The sequence below is a fragment of the Lynx rufus genome, unplaced genomic scaffold (assembly GCF_022079265.1).
Source record: "Lynx rufus isolate CCGP_SWC_20201006 ecotype Redwood Valley unplaced genomic scaffold, mLynRuf1.p SCAF_2, whole genome shotgun sequence".
Lineage (NCBI taxonomy): Eukaryota > Metazoa > Chordata > Mammalia > Carnivora > Felidae > Lynx > Lynx rufus.
In genome coordinates, this window is record NW_025814834.1 from 48567945 (window position 1) to 48590542 (window position 22598).

General features: G+C 34.5%; 1 protein-coding gene across 1 annotated transcript in view; it reads right to left on the bottom strand.

The window, feature by feature from the left end:
* The window catches only part of FSIP2 (fibrous sheath interacting protein 2), a 97590-nt gene that overhangs the window by 65701 nt on the left and 9291 nt on the right, over positions 1 to 22598 (bottom strand). Inside the window, exons 8-13 of the mRNA XM_047082214.1 lie at positions 19975 to 20101; positions 17011 to 17100; positions 8342 to 8454; positions 7519 to 7561; positions 6149 to 6255; positions 3575 to 3638 (exon numbers count right to left, since the gene is read on the bottom strand). Of these exons, the coding sequence (XP_046938170.1) occupies positions 3575 to 3638; positions 6149 to 6255; positions 7519 to 7561; positions 8342 to 8454; positions 17011 to 17100; positions 19975 to 20101 (544 nt within the window). The remainder of the gene's footprint in view (positions 1 to 3574; positions 3639 to 6148; positions 6256 to 7518; positions 7562 to 8341; positions 8455 to 17010; positions 17101 to 19974; positions 20102 to 22598) is intronic.

Genomic DNA, 22598 nt, shown 5'->3' on the forward strand with positions numbered 1-22598 from the left:
CTCACATATATAATAATGCCCTGTACACACACACACACACACACACACACTACACACACAGACAAATATGAAGAAACACCATGAGTGCAGAAAAAATAGCATTAGGCATAGACATCAATGTTTTAAAATATTTGAATTACTAGATACAGAATATTTAAAAAGTGAATTTTATCTGTTAAAATATATAAAGATGGAATTGGAAAATACAGGAATGGGACAAGAACCTATCAAAAAAGTCAAGTCAAATTTGAAAAATATCTACTCAGATATATATATATATATATATATATATATATATATATATATATATGTAATGTTTAACCAGAAAAATTTCAAAGTGCATGGAATTGATAAAATAGTAAATTAGATAAACTGAAGAAAGAATTGGTGATTTGGAGGTCAAATTGGAAGAAATTAACCAGAATGCAGCACCAGAGAGATGGAAAATATGATAGTTGTTAAAGGATGTAGAAGAAAAAGAAGATATCTAACATATATATACCTGGAGTTTTAGAAGGACATAATAAAGTGGAGAGAAGCAATATAGGAGAGAAAAATAGCTGAAACTTGTCCAGACCTGTTCACTATGGTGATACTAACGAAAAACCAAGGCAAGACCTTAAAAGCAGACTGAGGTGTGTATGGAGGGGAGGGGAAGAATCATTTACACAAGAATTATTAAGTACAGAAAAAGTAGAACATTTAAGTAAAACAGTATCTTCAAAGTGCTAAGAGAAAAATAACTGTTCTTAATAACTTGTATATCCAGCCATAATTATATCCCAGAACATGGGTAAAATAAGGAGAGTTTTATCAAATAAAATCTGAGGATTTATTCCCAAAATACATTCACTAATGACATTTCTGAAGAATGGATTTACTTTAGGAAGAATGAAGGTGATTCTGTAAAGGACAAAATGCAAAAAGGAATGGTGAACAACAACAAAAAAATATTGGTAAACATGGAAAAATATAAACAAAACCTGGATGTATAAAAACAGAATATTAATTTAGATGGTAATAAAAATCAAAACTAAATAACTGGTTAAATGTGAGATAGTGATTTAGAAGTAAATTATTCTAACTTTGACTTTTACTTTAAGTATACTTGTTAAAATTCAAAGGTAATTGTCAAAAGGAATATACACAGCATACAATTCCTAAAACTGTAGAGGGAAAACTGGATTAAAAAATAAGTTTAATAAATTAAAAGAGAATATCAGAGCAAATTTAATACTCTGAAAGAAAGCAAGAAAGGAGAAATTAAAACAAAATATCAAAAAGCAGAACAAAGCAAAACACCAATATGGCAGTAAAAATCTTCCAAAGGTTGTAATTAACAAAATGTAAGTGGCTTACATTCAGTTAAAAGTCAAATTCTAAGACTCAATAAAAATGAAACAAGATGCAGGGATAGAGTGTTTACAAAAGCCACATCTATCCATAAAATATACTAAGACTGAAAGCTAATGTTGCTATATTAGTATCAGACCTACTAAATTTGAGACAAAAAGCATCACTTCTGGTAAAAACCATACACAATAATAAAAATCTCAATTCTACACCTGAAACTAATATTACACTGTATGTTAACTAACTGGAATTTAAATAAAAGCTTAAAAAAAACCCTCAATTCATCAGGATAGTCCTTGATGTGCCTAATAACTAACCTAGATCAAGGGTTGGACACTTAACCTACTGAACCACACAGATGTCCAATTCCAATGATTTTTAGAACAGAGTAAATAAAAGTAAGTATATAGATTTTTTGAACTACACAATTAAACATCTTGATTGAATGGAAATATTTAGAACATGGTACTACCAAATTGATGTTTATTGTTTTCAACCATATACAACTCTTAAAAACTAATCACGTGTGCTAAGCCAGTAAAGAAATCCTGCAGATATTTGAAAAAGCTGGTACAGGGGCGCCTGGGTGGCTTGGTTGGTTAAGCGGTTGACTTCAGCTCAGGTCATGATCTCACGGTCCGTGAGTTCGAGCCCCGCGTCGGGCTCTGTGCTGACAGCTCAGAGCCTGGAGCCTGTTTCAGATTCTGTGTCTCCCTCTCTCTCTGCCCCTCCCCTGTTCATGCTCTGTCTCTCTCTCTCTCTCAAAAAAAATAAATAAACAAAAAAAAAAAAAAAAGAAAAAGCTGGTACAATAAGGCCATGATCTCAGTCTGCAAAGCAATTAAATTGGAAATAAATAACAAAAGGGAACCTAGAAATCCAATATACTTAAAATTTTAAGACGAATTCACAAATACAAAATAAGACAATTAGAATATAGATATGAATTAGAAAAAAAATGAAAATATTGCATATAAAGTTTTGCAGTACATTTCAAAATCTTACATATCACAAATCAAGTGCCACACACTGTTCTAAGCACTTTTACAAATATTAACTTATTGAATCGCCATAGGAATTGTATGAATGATGTACAATTCCTGTTCTTGTAACAATACTCCAGCCAGTCCTAAGGGTTAACTTGCTTCAAGTTAACACACTCCTTGCTTCCTGACCCTCGATCTGTAGCAGAACTAATTTACTTTCTTTGAGATTTGCAGACCACTGGCCATGGGGGAAATGAAGGACCTGAACGTTCCCAGGCCACAGAGGCCAGAAGTCTGTTTGAAGCCACTTTAGCTTTTTGATTGGCCCAGCAATCTTTTAGCAAAATATTTTTCTTTTGCAAGGTCACACAAATAACTTTATTGTCCTCCCTTTGCACATCAGTAGAACTTGCCCTCATATGCAGAAAGAACAGAGTAATCTTGCACAACCCCTGGATACCAAGGAACTGGCCCTTCTTGCACAGCCCTCATCCTGGGCACTAAGGAACTAGAACTTGAACAACCTCCAAGCTCTGAGATAACTGGTGCCATCGAGTGTGCAAGGTAATCCAGAAATGTCACAGACCACTGCATTTACCTTAACTGATTAAACCCCTTTTAAAATCTTTTGACCAAGCAAAAACCTTGGACAAGAGTACATCTCTCTCCAGGTTGCCAGCCTCCTGAATAAAGCTCAAATTCCTTTCCAATCAAAACTCTTCTCTTGATTATTGATCTTTCCAGCGGTGGTCAGCGAACTTGTGTTAGGTAACTTGTGTTAGGTAACATTCTCATGTTATAGTTGGAAAAAACAAAGAACAGAGAAGTTAAGTAACTTGCCCAAACATAAATTTTAAGTGTTGGAGTGTGGATTCAACTTAAATATTTGGGTCAGATTATATGTTCCTACCCATTATGCTACACTGCCTTTCAATAATCTAATCCATATGGATAGGACATATGGTAACTTTCTGCCAAGAAGTTTGAAAATTTATATGGATAAGAGAGAGAGAAAATATGAATAGTTTCAGATTTAATTGAATCTGTAGTTTAAAAATCGTTTTTCTTACTAAGAGAGCCAGGGCGAGGTTAAATATTTTTTCAGTAATTTGTACCAAACATTCCAGGAATATGTAGCACCATACCAGGCATGAAGCAGGACTTCAATAAATGTTAGTTAAAAGAATGAATTAATAGATCTCATAACTTACTCAGTAGCTGTTACTGATGTTTACCTGGTTCACAGAAGTAGCTTGATCTCTTGTTTGATCGTTCATTCCATTCAGCATTTATCTCCTTCTATATAATCCAAACAACAAAACAAACATCCTCAAAAGATTTCCCCCTCCATGATTTGAACATCAACTATTATTTATATATTTAAAATACAGAAATTTAAGATTCTGAGAATTTCCCTTAAATGTCAGTTTTTAAGAACTGCACACATTTTGTGATATTTACATAATTTAAAATTTCATAGTTGTATCATGGGAGATACACAAGATGCCCACACATTTGGTGATTTTCTAAGGCTCATGGGATTCAGAATATAGTTGTACTCACGTCTAAAATTTATTATAGTAAAAGAACACACTATAAGATAAAGAAAGGGGAAAAGGCGCAGGCCGAGTCTTGAAAACTCCATGTGCAGTTTTTCTTATGCTCGCTCCCTTCTCTATGCATGCTCTTTTCTCCAGCAATTAAAAAAAAAATTCAGTAACATGTACAATGTTTTTACCATGGGAAATCCATTAGAATCTCAGCACTCAAAGGTTTTTATTGAAGGCTGGTCATGAGGACACCCTGTGCCTTAGTGCATATCAAAATTCCAGCCTCTTAAAAGGAAATCAGATGTTCAGCAAAAATCACATTATTTGCAGTACAGTGCACCATCCATTCAGCTATGGAAAGTTCCATATTACTTCAGGACTTGGGAAAAGTCAACTTCCCAATGCTAGCCAAAGGGGTAACCTTGCAAACAGGCCCTTCTAAAGACACAAGTCTCAAGCCTGTTTTAACTCTTTTCTGACAGTGATATTCACTAGCATCCTAAAATGAACTATCTTTGGAATACACTGATTGGTAAATATGTTAATCAACTCAGTGGGATAAAAGAATAGGTGTGCTTTTTAAAAAAATGTTTTAAGTATTTTTTTTTTTTTTTGAGAGAGAAGACAGAGTGCAAGTTGGGGAGGGGCAGAGAGAGGGAGACACAGAATCTGAAGCAGTCTCCAGGTCCAAGCTGTCAGCACAGAGCCAAACACGGGGCTTGAACTCACAAATACGGGATCATGACCTGATCTGAAGTCAGAAGACTAACCAACTGAGCCACCCAGGCACCTCATTGTGCTTTTTTGACAAAGCTACAACAAAAGTTTTAGAGGTGGAAAGCAGATAACAGGTTCTCTGATTACAGAGGGATGTGGTTCTCTAGACTTGCTCAAGAACTCAATCTGCTCAAGGAGGTAAATCAAGTGAAGCAGGCTTCTTTTTTTGCCCACCAGATCTGAGAGCTGAACATAGGTCACAAAAAATATATTTTATGACAGTGGTAGGCTACGTATAACATGTTGGAAACAGAGTGTAATACTTAGCATAATAAAACAGGCTTTTCCTCATAATAAATTAGGAATTTGTGGACATTTGGTACTCATTTGAGATCAATATGGATGGCAAATTTAATAATATGCACATTAACCAAAAAAGGTCAGTAATAAACTTTAGATTGTTTTTACAGGAGTTTTTGTTTGTTTGTTTTTATTTTGTTTTTATTTATTTATTTTTATTTATTTATTTTTTTTAACGTTTATTTATTTTTGAGACAGAGAGAGACAGAGCATGAACGAGGGAGGGAGACACAGAATCTGAAACAGGTTCCAGGCTCTGAGCCATCAGCCCAGAGCCCGACACGGGGCTGGAACTCACGGACCGCGAGATCGTGACCTGAGCTGAAGTCAGACGCTTAACCGACTGAGCCACCCAGGCGCCCCATTGTTTGTTTGTTTTTAGTAAAAGACATGGCCTTTGGAATCTGTTAGGCAATCTGAGAATTTTAAATGTCAAAGTTGTTAAGAAATTTCTTTTTTGACTCTTAGCATACTTAAAGTGGATATTGACACAGTAAAATGCTGAACTGTAAAATGTTTGTAACAAAACTGCACTATAGAAAAGCATTTTATGGTAAACATACATCTTAGAAGTTATGTGTAGTTTGTGTAGTTTCTGTGCATTATAAGAAACAGAAAATGATGCCACTTCCTACCCTATTCAAGTACAAATTCATTTGGGAAAAACAGTTAATTTCCATTTTCAAACCAAGTTAACTCTTCAGTACAGGTGAACCAGTTAACACTGTGCTGGTAATGGAATGTGGTTTTGACTCCTAAAACCAGTTGGTAACTCACAGAGGAAAAACAAAATGTAATGTATATCAGAAGACACACCTTGAATTTATGATGGTAACTTTCCAAAAGCAGGTAACTGATGGCTAGTCAAAAACAAAGGGGAGAGAGAATATGACTACCTCTGAACAGTCCATCCGTATTAGTAGAAGCACAACCAAAGAAAGCCAAATTAATACTTCCTCTGAAGGCTGCAGGTATGCACTGTGAACTACAATGTTGTAGCCTATATTTAGGAAGATTATCCTAGGGATGTTAAAATTTTGTTATGGTATGACTAATTTCAGGGAATGAAGAAGCTGTTTTGTATGGCCACTTCATGAATGAAAATTTTTATACTCATGCTGATCATAAGAATGTACTTCATTAATTCTGCTTGCCTTTGGGGCAAAAAGAAATATTATATACCTTATTTTTTGGAGGATCCAAGTAAGACTGTGAAGATCTTGGACAATTTCTTGTGGGTGAAGTTTGAGCTGAAATAATTGAATTTTGAGTTGAGATGTTTACAGCTCCTAGAGAAAGAAGAGATTAATTTTACATATGAGAAGATCATATTTCTGGAACAAGGGTGAATGCTGATGAATAGATTTGATCGAATGTTCCCTCTGCTGAGCTGCAACAATCATTGAATTACCACAATCAGGGGTTTATTTGAAGTAAAGAAGTATCTCCAGGAATTACATGACCTGTTTTTAGTGTTCACTGGCTACAAATTTCAAATGGTTCATTATTGCCTTTAGAGACAAGTCTGAAACCCTTAACCTCTGATCCTAATTAATTTAATATTATGCTAGCTTAGTCCCTATAATTAAACACAGACCACTGCCAGAATTAACTGCTTTCTTTTCATTCAGTCTGCAATCAAAAACCACTCACTACTTGGATAAGGGAATAACCAAAGCTGTGTTTTAGGAAGATTGCTTTCACAGCAATATTTATGGGGATTAAAAAGAGGAGGAGGAGAATGGGGGAAGGTACTGAAATAGACAAGGATGAAAGAAACAAGGTAGAAGCTGTGGGAATGAAAAGAGAGGAAAGGGCAAAAGAAATTAAGGGGGTAGATTAGAAAGAAAGTAGCAACCTTGGGATGCAAAATACAATAAAGAAGAGTCAAAGAATAATTAACATTTTGTGCCTAGGTGAAACAGAAGAAGGATCAGGAAGATGATGAGTTTGATATTCTATAGAATTTGAAGTGATCATTGGCTACTGAATGGAGGTGCCTAATATTTTCTTTATGTATATGTAGGATATGCATATGAGTATTTTTAGTGCCTTCCAGAAATCTAACAAGGTATGGGGAAATTTAGCTATTGTATAGTCTACTGAAGGGGAAATGAGAAATACAATGTATTGTTTATGGAGAATTGATGGCAGTGGAGTGTGGGGCCCTTCCAGAGACAGTTCTCTGTACTGTAACTTACTGAGTCACATATGTGAGTAATGTACTCCATCACTATAAACAGCCACAGCAGGGACCCTAACTTTTCCATACTTAGCAAAGTTCAAAAGCCATACTCATCAAGCAAGCACTGACATGTGAGCTAATTATATCTATATTCATAAACAATTTTTTTACCATTTTTTATTATCCAAAATAACCATGATTGTTATAATCAGCAAAACAAATTGAAAAACTGTGTGTATATATATATATATAGTGTGTATATATATATTATATACATATAGTCATGATTATGAAACTGTGTATATATATATAGTCATGATTATGAAATTAACAATATAACAAGTATGACTGTTTTTCATTTTCTCACCTCTATCATCAGAAGTATTTGATTTTCTAGTTACTCCATCTTTCTACATGGTACATTAAAGAGAAAAACATTCATTAGTAACTGCACTTATAAAAGAAATTTTGTCACTATCAATCAACCAAATTAATATAGTTTCTCTCTCTTTTATCCCCTAATCTCACATGAAAATTGTCTCAGGAAAATATATATTAACAACCTCCTGGAATACTTTCTATAGGGATCTCAAATTTAACTAGTTTAAAATTGAGTTCAATATGTAGCAGTGTACAAAATTGTTCCCTTTCTAGTATTCCATATTTTGTTTAAAGGCATAGTAATCCATTCAATGGTTGGTTTTACAAAGTTTAGAGTCATTCAGTCTATTTCAGGGAAATACAATGTAACCTATTCCAATCCAGCCTACAGCTTAATTAAACACAGTTCTCTTTGATTTTGAGAACATCATTTTCTTGTGATAACATTTTTGAGTCTGTCTGTCCTATTAGGCAATGAGTCCTCAAGAGAATTGATTATGTTTTATTCATCTTTATATCTTATGTGTCCCAAATTTCCTCATTTTCCCTTCCTTCTGGTTTAGCACAGGGCTTGGCCAACAGTGAATACGTTTTAGCTATTATTATCATTGTAATTGCTAAATGTTTGGATTAGTTACTACTGTTAAATTACATAGTGACTCAATACGCCCAAGGAAAGAAATCTGGCCTCATGAATAGACCCTAATATCCCTAACCAATTGGTATCATGCTAGTGAAAGAGATCATAGAAGTGAAAAATTAACTAGATAAGTAATCATCATACAAAAGTTTGAGACATAATTTTATACCTTTTGTTCAGTACTATTAACTTGTACATCTGACTGGCCAACTAAAGTTGCTGATTTTTTGACGACATTCTTTGTATTACTTAGAGATTGATAAATGGCATTTGCTGCAGGCCCTAAAAGTAAATAAATGAGAGAGAAAAACCATAGTTGTTTTATTTTAACAATCTATTGAAGTGTAATTGAAGTATAATAAACTATACTCATTTAAATTGAAAATATTTCAACTTTAAAATATGTCTACAACTATCACTACAATCAAATAACTTTTCTAATACTCTTTTAAAAGTTTTTTCATCCACCTTTGTAATCCATCTATCTTTCTCCTCCCATCCTGACAACACCACTCTATACTTCTCACACAAGATTAGCTTGAATTTTCTAGACTTTTATATGGATGGAATCATATAATATGTACTCTTTTTTTGCCTAGCTTCTTTTACTCAGTATAATGGTTTCACATATTTTAATAATTTGTTCCTTTTTATTTCTGAGAAGTGCTTCATTATATGGATACGCCACAGTTTTTATTCATTTACCTGTTATTTGGGTTGTTTCCATTTTGGCCTCTCACAAATGAACTTTTATGAGAATTCGTGTACAAGTCACTTTGTTTTCATTTCTATGGGGTAAATATCTATTAGTGGAACGACTGGATCATACAGTGGGTATATGTTTAACTTTTACAAAACAACACACTGTTTTCCAAAGTTGCCATACCATTTTACAAGCCATTCAGCAGTGTATCAGAGTTTCAATTCTTCCAGCTCCTTGTCAATATTTAGTAAGCAGAAGAAAGAAAATAGTAAAGACTGAAGTGAATATCAAAGAAATAAAAAAAAGGAAGAAAATAATGAAACAGCTAATTCTTTGAAAAGTTCAATAAAAGTGATAAGCCAGATTACCAAGAAAAAGCACAAATTTGTAGCATCAGGAAAATTAGAGATAATAGCACAACAAAAGTCTATATAGATAATACTAAAAAATAATAATAAAGGAATATTATGATAAGTGTATGGTAGTAGGTTTAAAAATTTATATACAAAGGACAAATTTCTTGAAAAACACAAACTAATCTCATTTATGAATAGATGATATGAAGAACTACATATCTATTAAAGAAATCGAATATGTAGTTAAAAACATGTATACAAAGAAAACTCCAGGCTCAATTGACTTCATTTCTGAACTATACCAAATATCTAAAGAAGAAATTACACTAATTATACACAAACTCTTCCAGAAAATTAAAGAGGAATACTTCTACTCTCACAACTCATATTTTGAGACCAAAATCACTCTAATACCAAATTCATTAAAAGACATTACAAGAAAACCTCAGTCACCATCCTACATGAACAAAGTTGCAAAAATTATAAATGAAATATATTGAATCTAACAATATATGATAAAGATAATGCATGATGAATGAATAACGTTAATCCCAAGAATGTGGGACTGGTTTAACATATAACATTAAAAAGAAGTCAAAGTTATTCACAACTTTAAAAGAAATAAGGAGAAAATTTAGATGATTATCTCAAAGATGCAGGGAAAAAATGATAAAGTTTAATAGCCATTCATGATCAAACCTCATGATCAAACTAGCAATATGAGGATATGTCCTTCCTGTGATAAAAGCTATCTTCAAATCTCTACAGCTGACACTCTATATTGATCATGTTCCCTTAAATTTTGGAACAAGATTAATATGTACACAATCACCATTTTTTTCAATACTATCCTGGAGGTGCTAGCCAGGAAGAAAAAGAAATGAAAGGTGAGCCCAAATAAAATCCCAACAGACTATGTTGTAGAAACTGGAAAGCTGTTTCTGAAATTTATATGGAGAAGTAAAGGCCCTACCACAAGACAGTCAATCTAGAAGAACCACAAATATTAGAGAACTCAAACTACCAAATTTGAAGACTTATTATAAAGCTATAGTAATTAAGAGAACACTGTATTCATGTAAGAACAAATAGATAAATAAAACAGGAGACTGTCCAGAAATAGGTCTATCTATCTATCTATGTATCTATCATCTATCTGTCTATCATCTATATATGTTCACTTTATCATTTAAAAGATGCCAGTGAAACTCAATGATGTTGAAGCAATTAAATGTGTACAAAATAAGCTTGAATAATCCTGTCTTCCCAGATAGCAAGGAAGCTATAAAAAATCATTAGGGTTATGTCACAAAGGACTCAAGAGTTATACTAATGGGAGATCCCACTGGCAGGAACTATCACCCTTTTAGCATTAATAAACACATTAACATAATTTTATTGAAGTACATTAAATTTATTTAAATCTGTAAATTCACAATGAAAAAAACAAACCTAATTGCTCACTGTTGAAGGATGCTACTGAAACAATTTACTACTTTGAAAACTGATAAATGATTGTAAAATGTTAAGCTTCAATCTGCTTTTCCGAAGTATCCTATACCACACTGTAACCAATAGTAGTTAAGAGGAAATTTCTTTTTTTAATTTTTTTTAACGTTTATTTATTTTTGAGACAGAGAGAGACAGATCATGAATGGGGGAGGGTCAGAGAGAGGGAGGCACAGAATCCGAAACAGGCTCCAGGCTCTGAGCTGTCAGCACAGAGCCCAACGCGGGGCTCGAACTCACGGACCGCGAGATCATGACCTGAGCCGAAGTCGGCCGCTCAACCGACTGAGCCACCCAGGCTCAGAAATTTCCAAGAGGAAATTTCTTTCAATACAACTTTTCCAATTAATCTAAGAAGAAGGAATGATAGAATTAAGTTATCCCAACTTGAAACCCTTAATTAATTCATAGATCTAGGCCTTGAACATAAATGGCTGCTAACAGTACAAAGAGAAAGGAAATGAGATATTATATGCCTCTTGATGGAAAGGCATGCCACCGTCTATGAATCAGTCTTGCTAGAGAAATTGAACCTGCAAGATGGTAGCATAAGAAGACCCTGACCTCACCTCCTTCCGTAGACCCACCAATCTCCAGCTACATACACAACAACTTTCTCTGAAAAAGCCCTTAATGCTAGCTGAGCAGTTCCTCCACAACAAAAGATAAAAAGGCCACATCTGCTTGGGAATGAGATACACCATGCAGAGGTGTGGTCTAGCCAAAAACCCCACCTGCGGTATGACAACCGACCTGTGAGAGGGATTCACAAATATGGAGCATATCCCTGAGAAGCAAGCAGTTTGAACTCCCTAGCCCTTGGGACCTGCACTGGAGAGATGAGCCTCCAAACATCTGGCTTTAAAAATCAATATGGGGGAGCATGCGTGGCTCAGTCAGTTAAATGTCTGATTCTTGATCTCAGCTTGTGTCTTGATTCAAGGTTGTGATTTCAAGCCCCATGTTGGGTCCTGCACTGGTCATGGAGCCTACTTAAAAAAACACAAAACCAAACAAAACATCAACATAGCTTACATCCAGGAGACTCAAAGGGCATTAGGAAATAAGATTCTGTTCCTAAAAGGTTAGTACACAGACTACTTACCCTAAGACCCAGCACAGGTACAGCGGGCTGAAAAGCATGTAGACCATACAGGAAGAAGATCCACTGGCTATTCTTAAAGCATCTTCTGGAATGGTAGAAGTTTGTTCCAACTCTCTCCAGGGAAGGAGGTGCTGATCGTTCCCATTTTTATAGTCTCCTATCTTGGCAAGTGTTGGCACTGCCAAGTGCCATTTTTGCACTCTCTCTACCCTGCTAATTCTGCTTGCCTTACCCCTGCAAACTCCTGTGGCCCTGCCCCACTGAAGCCAGTGGGTGGGCGTGCCTGCCCCAACCCCTCCCCTGTGGCCCTATCAAAGCCAGCAGGTACACACAGTTCACAAGGGATACCCTTTGATTGTCTGGCTCTAGTGGCCAGGGGTCCTTGTGTTTTGGGCCCCATGGGACTGAAACAATCGGAGAGCCAATTCTTGGCAGGATGCTGCACAGACAAGTGAAACACACACCCAGTCTTCTTTTGATCACTCCCTTAAGACTGGGAGAGATAGCTGTTTTGCCTAATACATAAAAAACAAAAAACAAAAAACAAGCAAAATGAGGAAACAGGGGAATGTGTTCCAAATGAAAGAACAAGAAAAACTCCCAAAGAAAACTTTAATGAAAAAGTGATAAGTAATTTACCTGATAAAGAGTTCAAAGTAATCATCATAAAGATGCTCACAGATCTTGAGAGATGAATGGATGAACACAGATCAACAAAGAGAAAATATAAGACAGTGTGAAACATAAGTCATAGAGCTAAAGAATACAATAACTGAACTGAAAAAGATACTATAGGGGTTCAACAGCAGAATGGGTGGAACCGAAGAAAGGGCTAGTGATCTGGAATTGAGTGCAGTGGAACTCACCCAAAAAGAGATAAAGAATTTACATATATATAATGTTTATTTATTTTTGAGAGGGAGACAGACAGAGCATGAGCAGGAGAGGGACAGAGAGAGAGGGAGACAGAGAATCTGAAGCAGGTTCCAGGCTCTGAGCTATCAGCACAGAGCCTGATGCAGGGCTCAAACCCACGAACCATGAGATCATGACCTGAGCCAAAGATGGATGCTTAACCGACTGAGCCACCCAGGCACCTAGAAAAGAATTTTAAAATATAGATTAAGAGACTGATGGGTAGCTTAAGGGACCTTCTGGGACTCCAATTAAGCAAAAAAAAAAAAAAAAAAAAGTCATCCAAATTGGAAAAGTAGAGTAAAATTGTCACTATTTGTGAACGACATGATTTTATAGATAGAAAAGGTATTATGCTAAGTGAAACAAGTCAGATGGAGGCACCATATGGGTTCTGCTGGTTTTTATTTATGTTTGAAATGTTTAATAAGAAAAACTGTTGTGTGTGGGTGGCTCAGTCAATTGAATGTGTGACTCTTGACTTTGGCTTCAGGTCATGATCTCATGCTTCCTGAGATCAAACCCTGCATCAGGCTCCATGCTGACAGCACAGAAACTGCTTGGGATTCTTTCTCTTCTTCTCTCTGCTCCCCACTCTCCAAATAAATAAATAAACTTAAAAAAAAAAAGAACAGCTAAAAAAGCCATTAACAAACTGGAAATATTTGCTACAAATAAGACAAAAGATTAACATCAGCCATATTGAATTAAGAACTGTACATCAAAAGATAAAAAGAAAGGATAGAAACAAATCACAATTGGAAGAGGATATTTATTGTAATGTGTGTATATATATATATATATATATATTAACACAATTATCTAGTATGGCTTAAAAATCTTTCACATCCACAGGAGAAAGAAAACCCCTTAGGAAAATGGACAAGAGATTTGAAAATATGATTTCTCAGAAAAGGAAACATGATGCAGAAATCCCATATCTAGGCATATAACCCCTAGAGAATCTCTTCAATGAGTACCATGAGATTTTATATTTATATAAACATTTATATAAATATAATATATAATATATAAATATAGTATCAGTAACATATAATACAAATATATATAACATAAAAATACAATATAAATATTATGTTTATAATTTCCGTCAAGAGAAATATATGTATATTGTGGTATATTCACACAATGGGATATATCAGTAATGAAATAAAATGTCAGGCAACACAGAGATAAAACTTCTGAAACATAATGCTGAGTGTAAAAAGCACATCACATACAACTGGATACAACAGCATATCAGTTACATTAAAATATTTTTAATGGTATTTATTTCTATCTATATGTATATATGTAGTTTAAGGATATACACCCATGTAGTAAATATATTTAAAAAATATATTTAAAAAATAATGGTTATGATAATCACTAGATTTGGATAGTAGTTCTTTCTGTGAGATAAGGAAGTCTGCTTAAATGAAATTTGGCAAAAGATATAAACTTAAGTTTAAGGAAATTCAGTGAAGATTAAAGCAGGCAAAAAAATAAAAATCCACACCAAGATATATCATAATTAAGTTGCTAAAAGCTATTTCCCACCCCCCAGAATTTTAACAACCAGAGAAAAATGTCACCTTACTTATAGAGGATCACTATTCAAATATAGACAATATCTCATCAGAACTACAGAAACACAATGAAACGGAAAAACAGTTTTCAAGTTCTGGAAAAAATGTCAACTTACAATTCTATATCGAATGAAAACACTGTCATTCAGGAATGAAGGTAAAATAAAGACATTTTTAGAAGAAGGGAAATAAGATGATTCAGTGCCAGAAAATCTGTTCTAAAAGAAATACAAAGAGAAGTTCTATAGACTGAAAAAAATGATACTGGAAAAGAAACCTGGAATATCAGAAATTAAAGAGCATTCAAAATGGTAGCTATCTGGGTAAATATAATATGTTAGTCTTCTTCTATTTAGTTATTTAAAATAAAACATGTTACGGGGCGCCTGGGTGGCGCAGTCGGTTAAGCGTCCGACTTCAGCCAGGTCACGATCTCGCGGTCCGTGAGTTCGAGCCCCGCGTCAGACTCTGGGCTGATGGCTCAGAGCCTGGAGCCTGCTTCCGATTCTGTGTCTCCCTCTCTCTCTGCCCCTCCCCCGTTCATGCTCTGTCTCTCTCTGTGCCAAAAATAAAATAAACGTTGAAAAAAAAATTTAAAAAAATAAAATAAAACATGTTACGTTGTCTGAATGGATGTTTGATGTATGTAGATGTAATACATAGGGCAACTATAACAAAGGGTTGGGGGATAAGAAGTCATAGATAGTGGAAAGATGTACATTCCACTTAAAGGGTGAAGTGGAATTGTGAAAAGATAAGTACAGTGTTGTCTAGAACAACCACTAAAAAAATAAGTAAAAAGAGGTATAGTAAAAAGTATAGTCATGGACAACAGGAAAACAAAATTTAAAAACGTCATGTATAATAGTACCAAAACAATGAAGTACTTATGTATGAATATGACACAACATACATAAGATCTTTATGCTGAAAACTATAAAAACACTTATGACAGAAATCAAGTATAACCTAAACAGAAAAGATACTATGTTTATGGATTGGGAGACCAAGATTTGTAGAAGGTTTCTTTTCTCCTTAAAGTGATCTGTAGATTGATTTAATGTACTTCACTAAAATATCTCAGCCTAATTTTTTCAGACAAGCTGATCAAAAAATTTATATGCAAAAGGCAAGCAAATTAAAATAGTCCTAAAATTTTGAGGGGAAAAAATTAAGTTGGTAGAATTATACTACCTGATTTCAAGACTGTAAAAAGCTATGCTAATTAACAGTGCAGTACTGGCAAAGAGATAGACACATACATTGATCAATGGAACAGAAATTAAAAGGCAAGTCAGAGACTGAGAGAAAATATTTGCAAATCACATATCTGAAAAAGATTTGTATTCAGAGTATATAAATAACTTCTGAAACTTAACAGTAAGAAAATTACCCAATTAAAAATGAGCAAAAAGCTTCAACAGATACTTTACTAAGCAGGATTTACAAGTGGCAGATAGCATATGAAAAGATATTCATCATCATTAACCATCAGGGAAATGCAAATGAAAATCACAATGAGCTAACACTATATCTATTAGAATGACTAAAGTAAAAAATTGCTGATAATACAATGGTTGCAAGAATGCATAGCAAATGGATCTCTCGTGCATTAGTGATGGGAATGAAAAATATTACAGGCACTATGGAAGCAGTTGGGACAGTACTTCGTTCACTTAAACATACATTTACTATGACTCAACAATCCCTTGTTTACATAAAAAGCTGACTACAAATACTTCTGATTTTTCTATTCATAATCACCCAAACCTGGAAACAACCCAAATCTCCTTCAACTGATGAATGTACACATTTTGTAGAGGTGGGGCTGGTGTTGTCATAATTGTGTGCCCTGTAATAACTATTGGTGTCTTTAAAAAAGTCTTTGAGCTTTAAAAATAGGACCCATGAAGCTTAAGAGTTAAATCTACCTCAGTGGTCCTGAAAGTGGAAGACATCCTCTGCTAAGACAACTCTGTCGCTCCCCAGGTTTCAGAGTCTTGATGAGACTAATCAAATTACATACTCAGGGAGGAAAGATTGTGGACTTTTCTTCTTTAAATTTGAATTAATAATGCCAAAGTAATTTAACTTTTTTGCTTTGATTTTTTCCTGGAAATTTGGTAGTGGGAGGAGATTCATATTGTTCAATTTTTAACAGCCCCACACTTTGATAGTGTATTATTTGGAGAAGTTTTATGCTGCCGTTTGTGTTCCTGGTCTAATCCAGTGAGCCCTAATAGACAACATGAAGTAACAGTATAGGATACATAATAAAGTAAAATTCAATAGGGTTCAGAGTAGTTTTGGAGTTAATTTCTGACTGACTTCAGAGTTTTCTAAAATCATTTTGAACATTATAAAAATTAGTTTGGTTTTTTTTTTTTAGGTATCATATACTGTTTAACAGCAATAGATTTTTCATTTTATTTTTCTAAAATTATGACATAATATTAAGTTTAGAACACTAAATCAGTAACTAGAGATCAAATTCTGGAAGCAATAGAGGTTGTGTCATTATTGGTAAGCATCATTCTAAATCAGTCATTTGACAACACAAAACAGAAGATTTAAGCATTTAAAGCATTTAAGCAAAAGATTCTATCCAAACTCAGTCTTTCTCAAATTACTACAGTATTTCTTATCAAAATATTAAATTACCATATACTCCTTTATTTGGTCTCTGGTCACCAACTTGGTAAACTAAGTTCATATTATCAAAAGACTTCTTTTTCTTCTTTGGAGAATAAGCTTAAAAAATGTAATAAAACATTTATTTTTAGTAAGAGTGATGACAGAATTACCCAAGATAAACTATTTTATCAAGCCCAAGGGAGGTGAGCCTTATACTAATTTGTATGTGGGATTATAGGGAGGTATTGGAGAAGATGGAAAGATGTGAAATGGGAAGGTAATAATTCTTGAAATATTATCACTTCAAGTTAAAAGATATACTTGAAGGGACAGAATTTTCTTCTGGTAGAGAGAAAAGCTACACCCAGACAAACTGTAACATGTCATTTCCTATCTGCTGGGATGCATACCAATGTAACTACTGGCTAGAGACCCACTGGGCCACAGTTACTATTGCATTCTTGGATGTGCCTCCCAGCCTGGCACAGGCAACTGTATATATATTACTCCTTTGTGATAGAGGTAATTATAGTTCTTCTTTTTAACCACGTAAGGAGGGCAAAGTCTCCTCACATAATGGGTACTCAACGGGTTTTCATTAGAGATGTAAATGTGAGAGTGATCTGTCTGCCCACTGGAGCAAATTTCACCTAATATTCCCTTCCTCTTTCATTCTCTCTCTGTCCCTCTGGAAGTTGTCAACTTGGTGGAAGATGACAATATTATTTGGAAGTATAATTGTTTGTTTTGTAAGATAGATATTTGTGTCACCTTGATAATATAAATTGGATTCATTTATACCTTCTTAATGTATTTTATCTTTATTTTTTTTGAGAGAGAGAGAGAGAGAGAGAGAATGCACATGAGGGTGAGGAGGGGCACATGGAGAGGGAGATGGAGAGAGAGAATCTTAAGCAGGCTCCCTGCTCAGCACAGAGTCCAATCTAGGGCTTGAGCTCACAATAGTCAGATAATGACCTGAGCCCAAATCAAGAGCCAGATGCTTAACCAACTGAGCCACTCAAGCACCCCCTTTACATCTTCTTCAAAAGGGAATTTGAGGTAACAAATGTTTAAAATGTCTACCTGGAACTCTTTTCCTATTTAGAAAGTTAACAGTTGAGTTTGTAGGAATGTATATAGTTACTGAAGTGATTTCTTTTCTGAAGCATGAGATTGTTTTCATTATTTTGATGAGCTGAATAAATTGAGTTAGTCTATTTAGCAAATATATATTTTATACACACACACATGCATACATACATAAATACAGTACTATCTGCTCTGTGAAAACAAAAGTGGGAGATATGATATTATGGGTGATTAAGACAGTGGGAAGTATGTAATAAGTGTATTGAGAATAATACAAAGTACTATAAGGGATTCAAAGAAGAAGGATCTTCCAATTAGGGCTGTTAAGAAAGACTTTGTGGGGGGCGCCTGGGTGGCTCAGTCGGTTAAGCATCCGACTTCGACTCAGGTCATGAGCTCACGGTCCGTGAGTTAGAGCCCTGCGTCGGGCTCTGTGCTGACAGCTCAGAGCCTGGAGCCTGTTTCAGATTCTGTGTCTCCCTCTCTCTCTGGCCCTCCCCCGTTCATGCTCTGTCTCTCTCTGTCTCAAAAATAAATAAACGTTAAAAAAAAAAAAAAGAAAGACTTTGTGGAATGTCACTTACAGTGGGGCTTAAAGAATTGTGGATTGGGATAGATGGACACTGAGCACATCACTCCAGGCTAAGAAAATTGGACAGAGAGGTACAGAAGTAAGAAAAGGACCTTGTGTGTTAGGAATGGTCAGTAGTCTCATTTGATTGGACAATGAAATAAATTGAGTAGTTACTATAGACTTTTGAGATCTTTGTGAGAACTTAGGAGTACTATTTTTGTTTTTAGATCATGAACTGTAGCTCAAAGAGGTTAAGTAATTTGTCCAAGCTATTTGAATGGATAGATTATTATGGTAAAGCAGTTTAGTAAAGATTATGGACTTTAGCAGTTTAGCTCTAGAGCCTAAGTACATCACCCCTAGATCATAGCTGCCTTCTTCAAGGAGGTGGTATGAAATAAAGCTTAAAATTTAGGTTTGAGTTGGGCTCTAGGTAGTGATGAATGGTTGCCTCAAAAGTCTGAGCTTCAGTTAAGAGGTGATGGACATCTTTATGTTTTGGGAGCAGAAGAAAGCCTCAGAACAGATTTAAAGTGTAATCAGTAGCAGTTTGAAAAATAGATTTGAAGTAGGTTTGAAAAAAGAGGCAATGAAAACTAGTTAGTAATCTACTGGAGTGACATAAGGAGGCTTTCGTCTAGAAAGAGGATTGATAGGACGGAGGATGATCTTGTTCTTTCCTGATACCACATAGGATAATTAAAGCAAATCTACATTTTTGCATTCTGGCTATGAAATTGTAGTTAACATCACTAATTTAATTTAACAAATTTAATGTATTTTATGAGCTTAAAGAAAGCTGGTAGAGATTGGGCATAGCAAAGTCATGACTGGATATCCCTCCTTTAAACTCTTCATTTCCTTCTTTTGTCTTTTCTTCCTTACGCTCCCTTCTTCTCCACTTCCTCCCTTCTTTATTCCCCGACCTCCTGCCTGCCCCCCCCCACCTTCTTCTGGTACTGTCTATTCATTATGGCTGGGAAAATAGTAGAATACCATGTTGGTTATAAAATAGCAATTATCTTACATGCAAGTTTTTAAAGTTTCAGTAGCAAAAAATACATTATTTTTAGTATAGGGAAGTCAGAACTACAGTATAGGCAAGCTTGCTTACTAGACCACTTGATAAGATTATTTTACTTTGTTTTAATTTTTACATATATGTCTATTTTTCCACTTGAACCGTAATAGAAAAACTCCTAGAACTGTGCCTAACACAAAGCAGATAGCAATTGTAAGCAATCAGAGTTTTATGAAAGGATTTTTACGTAAATACATAGATAAGCATTTTCTACATAGCTCCATCAGCTTTTTAATATTCTCACATTCACTATATGTTCCATCTTGTCCTCTGTAATGAAATGTGTTGTTTCTCATCGCTTCTCTTTTAAAGCCATTTTCTTGCATTTTTTGTAAATGATAAGCCATTTTTTTCTCTAGAAGGGCTTGTTTCTAAAATATTAAGATATATAAAATTAATGTCAGCTTTCTGTTTAAAAATGCAAAACAAACATTTAAAATGTGAGAGTATATGTTGGAAATCAACAGTCACTCCTGTCTTAAGCTTCTGGGCTAATATTGACCCTCGATGTAACAGAAAGAAAATAACTGCACAGAGAAAGAACCCTAGAGATCCTCCACGGGTTCCCTAGAGTATTTAGCAAGAGAATGGATCGTACAGGTATGCAAGGAAACAAACAAAGGCCATCCTAAAGGATTAGAGAGAAAAGTGCTTGGTACCTGTCTATCATGCCTATTTTCACCATCCACTCCAGAAAAACGTCTTAAGTCACAGGGCATTGGGTAGAGTACTAAAATGGGTCTTGGTTCAGTAGTGAGGAATAACTAGTATAAGATTAAACATGGCTCTGGTCCCATCTAACAAATCTTAAAAAGCAAGACTTAAAACAAACTGTTTCCAAAGAAATTATCTACATTCAAGAAAAAAGTTAAAGGATATTTAGAAGGATATGAAAATATTCAGCATCCAAAAAGTAAAATTCATATCTGACATCTAATAAAAAAGCACCAAGCATATAAAGAAGCAGGGAAATATGATCCATAAAATGAGTCAATCAATCAATTAAAATTGACCCGTAAATGATACAAATGCTAGAATTAAAGGTAATAATATTAAAGCATAACTGTATTCCATATATTTACAAGGTAAGGAAAAGACATGGAAGATATAAAAAGGACCAAAATCATTTTTTTAAACGTATGAGATGAGTAATATAAGATATGCATTAATAGCAGAATAGACATTGCAGAAGAGATTAATTAAAGTGCATTAAGGAAAAGAAACCATCCAAAAGGAAATATTGAGAGAAAAAAAGTTACAAAATGAAAAGAGTATATGTGAGGTGTGGAACATCAAGCAACCTAATTAATATATGCCTGTACTGAGGAGAGAAGGGACAAAAGAAATATTTGATAATAATGTCCATTATCACTTTTTCTAGTCTAGGTTATAACAGGGGTTATAAGTCAGTGCAATCAGGCAAGAAAATTAAAAAGCATCCAAAGAAAAGAAATAAAACTACCTTTATTCATAGGCAACGTAATCATTTATGTAGAATGTCAACTGGCATCTAGAAATAAATTACTAGAATGATTTTGTCAATGCAGACTAAAAAATTTGCTTTTCTAGATACTAACACCAAATCATCATAATTTAAAATTAAAAATACCAATTATAATTGCATAAAAATTATGAAATACCTAGGGATGAATCTATCAAAAGATGTGTAAGACCTGAAAACTGCAAAAATTAAGGAAACCTAAATAATTGGAGAGAAATATTTGGTCCACAAGTTGGAAGACTCAATATTATCAAGAGATCAACTGTGCTCAAACTGACCAATAGAATCAACATAATGCTAATCTAAATCTCAGTAAGATTTCTTGGTAGAAACTTAAAAGCGGATTCCAAAATTTATACAGAAATGTGAAGGATTTAGATTAGCCAAAACAACTTTAAAATGGTAGAACAAACTTAAAAGGTTAGCACTACTGATTTAAAGAACTATAAAAGGTACAGTAATCAAAGCAGTGTAATAGACATAGATCAAAGAGTAGAAAAGAATACAAAAATACACTATACAACTGATTTTTGACAAAGATACAAAGGCAAATCTTTTAAAGATTTCCATAATTGTAATTTAAGCACATACACTGGAGTAAAATGTATGTCAATGTAAAATGGTGTCAATCTGAAAAAAATATTAAAATATTAAGAAGGATACACCAATGAATTGAAAACTTCTATTAAAACACAATTCAAGAGAAACAATTTAGAATAACTCATTGGAAATATCAATAATTGAGATATCTCTCTGCCATGAACATGGCTCAAGCTTCCTGTGTTGTCACCATGTCTACCATCAGCGGTAGTGTCTAAAAGCACTTCCAGTGCCAGAACTTGTCCCATTGCACTGGTTGCCACGAAAATTGGTCAGGACTCCTTGAATAGTAATTGGCATGAGGCAAAAAGGGGAGACCTGGGACATTCTGTTGCTCTACAAACCAGATACTTTCAGAAATGTCTGGATGCAAACAAAAAGGTCAGTTTGGAGAGAATTCCCATTGCAAAAAAGTGATTATTAGAAAATAATAATTACAACAAAGTGGGATAAGCTGAGCTCACCATATGAACCTTGAAAATACTAAAAGGTATATGTACCAAAGTAGAATAAAAGATTATCATACATATTTAAATTTACATTAATAAAATATATTACATAGCAGTATATATCAATATAACCAAATTATGTATATCTTATACTACATCTAGTTTGTCAACCATAAGCTACTGAGGGGCGCCTGGGTGGCTCAGTTGATTAAGTGTCCAACTCTTGATTTTGGCTCAGGTCATGATCCCAGGGTTGTGGGATCAAGCCCTGTGCTGGGCTGTGCACTGAGTGTGGAGCCTGCTGAAGATTCTCTCTCT